This window comes from Primulina eburnea, chromosome 2 (assembly GCF_022965805.1).
Source record: "Primulina eburnea isolate SZY01 chromosome 2, ASM2296580v1, whole genome shotgun sequence".
NCBI classification, from domain to species: Eukaryota; Viridiplantae; Streptophyta; class Magnoliopsida; order Lamiales; family Gesneriaceae; genus Primulina; species Primulina eburnea.
This window is the reverse complement of record NC_133102.1, coordinates 44,107,472-44,113,733: the sequence shown is the minus strand read 5'-3', so window position 1 is coordinate 44,113,733 and position 6,262 is coordinate 44,107,472. Positions and strand designations below refer to the sequence as shown.

At 35.5% G+C, this 6,262-nt stretch overlaps 1 protein-coding gene across 1 annotated transcript; it reads right to left on the bottom strand.

Moving 5' to 3' along the window:
* Positions 1–2,806: 2,806 nt before the first annotated feature.
* Positions 2,807–5,342, bottom strand: LOC140824350 (protein FAR1-RELATED SEQUENCE 5-like). The gene is made up of 3 exons (XM_073185951.1): positions 3,181–5,342; positions 3,020–3,084; positions 2,807–2,945 (listed from the first exon to the last, which is right to left on the bottom strand). Exons 1-3 carry the CDS (start codon positions 5,340–5,342, stop codon positions 2,926–2,928), a joined length of 2,247 nt encoding a protein of 748 aa, XP_073042052.1. The 3' UTR covers positions 2,807–2,925.
* Between the last annotated feature and the right edge of the window lie 920 nt (positions 5,343–6,262).

Here is a 6,262-nt window from a genome sequence, read left to right as displayed (position 1 = left end):
GATTTAATTATTATTTGCAATTGAGCATACACGATGCGTGCGTGTCTATATAGTGTATAGATACACACACGAGACACACATGAAAACTCTTGTGAATATCCGCAATTTTGGTACTTTGTGTTATCAAATATAAATCTTATTTATGCATCTTCTAATTTTTGGTAATTTTATTTATTTATTATTGGAACATCAGCACTATGCCATATTAATGTCACATTAATGTCACGTCGGAGACTAAAATTATGGGGAAAAAAACAGACTAAGATTATTATATAAATAACATAGAAAACCAAAATCGCAAAAAGACAAATGTATCAGACTGAAAATACAATTTTCTTATATAGAACTAATATATCCAATGATATTATAAAACTCTTTTGTTCTCTTTACTCAAATCAATGTAATCTAACATATTGATCAGTGCATGAACAAGTTCAAAGTCTTTGGACAACAAACTTGTGTTGAAGCATAGTTCCAATGTGCTTTCTTCATTTACACCTCCTAGCTATTGGACTAAATTGCTCATTCTCTACAGTTTTGTGAAGGAGATTCCTCTCTAGGAGGATTCCAGCAGATGAGACACCTGAGGCGCCCGCGTCGCGTTCTAGTAGCCTTTCATTGTCGGTGTCGCTACAATGAGGAAATCATTGTTCATCATGTATTATGTGAAGTAGTGAACTCGATATTGTCTGGAAATTCATTGTCGTACATTTTGGTATCCAGAACTTTGCTTGCCTTGATTCTAAACAGGATTTGCTCCATCTTATGAGATTTTTCGATTCGACTTGCCAAACACGTCCTCTCTCACTGGCTTATGCATCAATCTTTAAGAAATTTGTTATAGTCTTGAGATTATCTAGTTTTATTTTAATTTGTTTGCTGCTGATAACATATTAATATATTTTATTTTTGAATTATAGAGATCATTTTGTAATTCACATATTGTAATATTTAAACAATCATTCTTGTAAATATTGCAAACATTTTTAGCAAACAGGCAAAGAAATCTATCTTTATCAAGCAGATTACTTATAAATGAGTTTATAAACGGATTCTATGTATTAAAACAACTTCAATCTCAAGGGGACTATTTCAACGAGAACACATATTTTAAAACAGTTCGATCTGCTCAAAGTGAATAATATTTAAGTATTGAGTTTCAAAACTACCTTATCGTTGAGGAACTACGATTGCCAATAGACTAGCTAACGTTGTTAATAAGTGATGGTACAATATATTTACGAATTTAGTCGAATATGAAAAAAAAAATTTAATGCTCGGATTCATAATTAAATCATAATTGTGTTGGTTAATTTGTGTTAAATGACATATGTAGATTTTAATTTGTGTTAAACATCTATAATATATATTTCTCAGCTGGTTGAATATCTGTATTCAAGTTCCAGCTGAGTATGATTTTCCTCCTTTGAGAGTTATTTTAATTAAAGAGCTTTAAATAGTCGAATTTAAAAATTTGTAACAATTATTATTTATATAATATATGTTACATCTATTAAAAGAAAAAACAACAAAAACTTTATTTTCAAAGATCGAAAATATTAATTCAACATCTTTTTCAGAAATTTAATTGCGATTATTCGACTTGGCATGCTTTTTGGGTCAAGCATTTGTGCTGAAGCCAAAGCCCAAAATCAAATAGCTAATATATATATATATATATATATATATATTCACTACATCAGAAGGGTTGGGGTGCAGTAACTGTTCAATCTTAGTAGTAAGTATTTCGATTCTTCTCAATTCCTGTGAATAAAACAGATGACTGGAAAGATTGTTCGATAACCCGACTCAAACCAGAATTACTACATAGAATATACGTAGTTTTACGAACGAACGGGTTTACACAAGATTTTACCAAGTTAGTTGCCAGTCCAATCAATCTATCCACAAAATTATACGAAATTTCAATGGGTGCGATATATTTTGTCTTGATAATTTAATTAGTTCATCAAAGGGGAAAAAACTGCCCGATAAGTACGAAAATAATTTAAATAATATTTTTTTGTGGGAGCGATTATATGCCGCACACTCCCATTTTTGGGTCCCAACTCTGAAGAAGATCACAAAATCCCATATATATATTATATTTGGGAAAAGTTATGGATTAGAAGGGAAGGTTTCAGAAATCATGTGTATGTGAACGAGAAGCTGACACACTAATTAATTAACTCACCAGCTCACCAAGTATTTATGATATATATATATATATATATATATATATATAAAATTTTGATACCCTGGGCGCCCTTTGGTGAGCGCCCAGTGGGCGACAGCTGAGCTGTCGCCCACATGTGCAGTTTATTTTTTTTTAAAGATTTGTCGTTTCGCGACGGTTTTACAAATACGTCGCAAATGGCGACGGATTTTAACAAACCGTCGCGAAGCCCACATGTTTTTTTAAAAATTTGACGTTTTGCGACGGTTTAAAAATCCGTCGCAAATGGCGACGGATTTTAACAAACCGTCGCAAAACGTCAAATTTTTTTTATAAAAAGAAAAGAGGGGACAGAGGGGCGTTCTCAAATTTCGTGTCCCACCTTCGCCCAACAGCCCACAAATGCATTAGACAGGTGGAAATTAGAAATAATTTACTACGCGACACAAACATGATGTTTTACGTCGACCACAGCGGGTTTTTATACATGTTCCATAAGTCATATGAAAGAGAACGATACAACAATATGGCAGCAGGAAAATTAAAACACCAAGATTTCTTGACAGAGAATGGTTATCATATTGAATTTGAAAATTCTACAATGCTAATTCTTGAATTAAGCAGAGGATCCTTCTCATGGTGAGAGAAACCTCAAAGCTCGATGTTTCATCCACGACAGAGGTTTGATAAAGCACTATAAAATGGTTACCCCATCGCACATATTCAACTTGATAAAATAATAACCTTTATCAAATCCAGTTGTTAGAACCTGTAAAATTCAAAACAGTTATGAATAAAAAAAATATTGATGATTAACAACATATATTTAGAGATTTAAATTACCATCTATCGATCCAAAATCTTCGTCATCTGAGCTTTCTTCTTCGTTTTTATTATTAATAGTTGACCTGAAGAACGTTGAGTATGCCACCATATATTAATTTTGATGATTAACCAAATATATACAAAAATACTAAAAATTTACATTGTTGATAAACACATACCCGTCTTGCAAATTTGGACAGTTACGCTTGTCATGCTGCACACCTCGGCGTCCACACCCACGACATTTTCTTCCCTGTGTGGTTGCCTTCTCCTTTGATGACTTTAATCTCTTCCCACATCCCTTTGTTCTAATTTTTTGAGGATCAACGATATCAACAGCCCTATCTGTGGCTCTTCTACATTGACTTCCACCGCTTACTGTTGTAGTCATATTCAAATCTTTCATTTTGTTGCCAATATAATCAAACTGTGCATTCAAGAAATTTGTTCCCTCAACAGTCAATGATGCAATATCAACTAATGCAGAAGCTTTATAGGATAACCTCAAATGTCTTGACATCAAACATCTTTCTGGAGCTTCAACCACATTTGGCTCATCTGTAGGAAAAAATTCTACATTCTTTGCTGCTTGCGTGCAACGTTTCAGTATATATTTATCAGGCAAATGAAAGACTTGGTTTATACGAAAAAATGCTAACATATGCCTGCATGGAATGCCCTCAAACTGAAATTTCATACAACTGCATAATATATCATCCCCTTGTATGACATGTGTAAGCACTCTTGGTTTCGAAGAAGAAGAAGCTTGAAAATTCATTACCTTGTAAATCCCAAACTCATTTCCCACAGATTCTGTTTGCACGTAATAACCATGACTCTGACTCATTTCTTCTAGAAACTCCAACCATTTCTTTTTCGTGTAAACCGTCACCATCTGAGATTCCATTGGCCATTTGGACTGTAGCTTGGGACGCTCATTCATATCGACATGATCTGCAACTAACTCATTGTGTCTTTGGTGCCGGAGTGCCTTATTGAAACGAATGATAAAATCCATCAATGAGTTCTTGCTAGATATATATCTCTTGAAAAAAGCATGTGAACTTTCGGACCGCTGACTACTTGACATACCCGCAGAAAATACATGATTAAAATATGCTGGCACCCATTTATGTCGCAAATCAAACATCAACGACAGCCAATCATGTTGTTCCAAGTTAGCATTAGACATAGCAGCTTCCCAGGAACTCTCAAATTCCTCATCTGTGGAGGAATGTAGAATGGCATTCCTTATGCTTTCGTAGTGATCACGGAAAGTCATTGGGTTTAATTTCTCAGAGAATTTGTTCAGTATATGCCACAAACAATATCGATGTGTTGTTCGAGGAAAAACTTGTGATATGGCTTTCGTCAGAGCCGGATCTTGGTCAGTGATAATCAAGTTTGGGGCACCTTGACACATGGCTTCTAGGAATTTATTAAGCAACCAAACAAAAGAATCTGTTTTTTCGTCACTCAACAATCCACAACCAAAAAGAATGGTCTGATGATGATGATTAACTCCTACAAATGGTGCGAAAATCATCCCATATTTGTTGGTGTTGTATGTAGTATCAAACACAACCACGTCACCAAAAGCAGTGTATGCCCTTCTTGACACATGATCAGTCCAAAAACACCTGGTAAATCTGTTGTCCGAGTCAGTCTCATAATCAAAAAAGAACAATGAATTCTTCTCTTTCTCAGATTCGAAGAAATCGACCAATGTTTCTGCATCAATACCCTTATGCTCATCCCTAACACTTTGCTCGTAGTTTCTGATATCTCTTTCTATGAAACCTACATGTTCAGGCCCACCAGACTCTATCTCAAATAATCTCATTTGTTGACAAGTTGGCACATTGGCTTCTGCAAATTGTTGACTCAACATTTTTTTTGATGCAGAAATACCGCGATGCGAGCGTAACAAATGCACCTTCGACGGAGTCGATAATGAATGATTATGACTTTCAACGAAAGTACTGACAACCCAACCCGGACCTGTTTGTTCCTTGACAACTGAAATCTTGGACAAACATCCGGTTCTAGTCTCACCACGGGCTCTTTCTTTTCTTGGTTGATCTTTTTTTGTCTGTTTGCTCCATCGAATATCATCTGTATGCCCTTCTTTAAAGCATACAAATTTCTTCCATACAATTTCGTTTGTTTTCTTACTTTTCTTGCTATTACTCATTCTCGCGCTAAAACCGGATTCTCGGGCATATTGGTTGTAGAATGAGAATGCATCCTCTAACGAATCAAATCTCATACCAATCTGGGGTTTCTGATCATCACCGACTTGGGGGATGTACGATTGTTCATCTCCACTATATTGATCCATTTCATCTACAGTGGCGCTAGGCAGACGTGGGGTGGTGCTCGAAAATCTTTGCGGGCGGTAAGGTGCTGGCGAGGATTGTCTGGGGATTAACCGAGCACGATTAGCGACGGTAACAATATAATCATATGAGAAACAACATCGAGTATAAAATATATTTTAATAAAACATACTAGAAATGAATAAATTTATAAATACTCCAGATACATAAATAGCTAGATCATCAACACCATTTCCTAGTGCAATTAATTAAATATGCAGACTTACACTTCACAAACATTAAAGAACATGTATGCCAATACACCGGAAACCTTCAAAATCATAAATTGGAAATTTCTTCGGAATATGAAATTTAGAACTACATCGATTTACCTTCTGATGTCGTCGGAATATTTCCCCGCACGAGAGCTCCAGAAGTTCGCTCAATCTTCTTAACGTAAAGATTTGAGCGTAGGTGGGAGAAGGGCTGTTGGGCGAAGGTGGGACACGAAATTTGGGAACGCCCCTCTGTCCCCTCTTTTCTTTTTATAAAAAAAATTTGACGTTTTGCGACGGTTTGTTAAAATCCGTCGCCATTTGCGACAGATTTTTAAACCGTCGCAAAACGTCAAATTTTTAAAAAAAATAAACTGCACATGTGGGCTTCGCGACGGTTTGTTAAAATCCGTCGCCATTTGCGACGTATTTGTAAAACCGTCGCGAAACGTCAAATCTTTAAAAAAAATAAACTGCACATGTGGGCGACAGCTCAGCTGTCGCCCACTGGGCGCTCACCAAAAGGCGCCCAGGGTATCAATTCCCTATATATATATATATATATATATATATGTTGTCAAAGTTTATATGGTGGCCTATAGTTGCTTTGCAATTTATCAACTTTATTTATTAATTTATTTATTTTTAAAAGACTACGATCAGGGAAA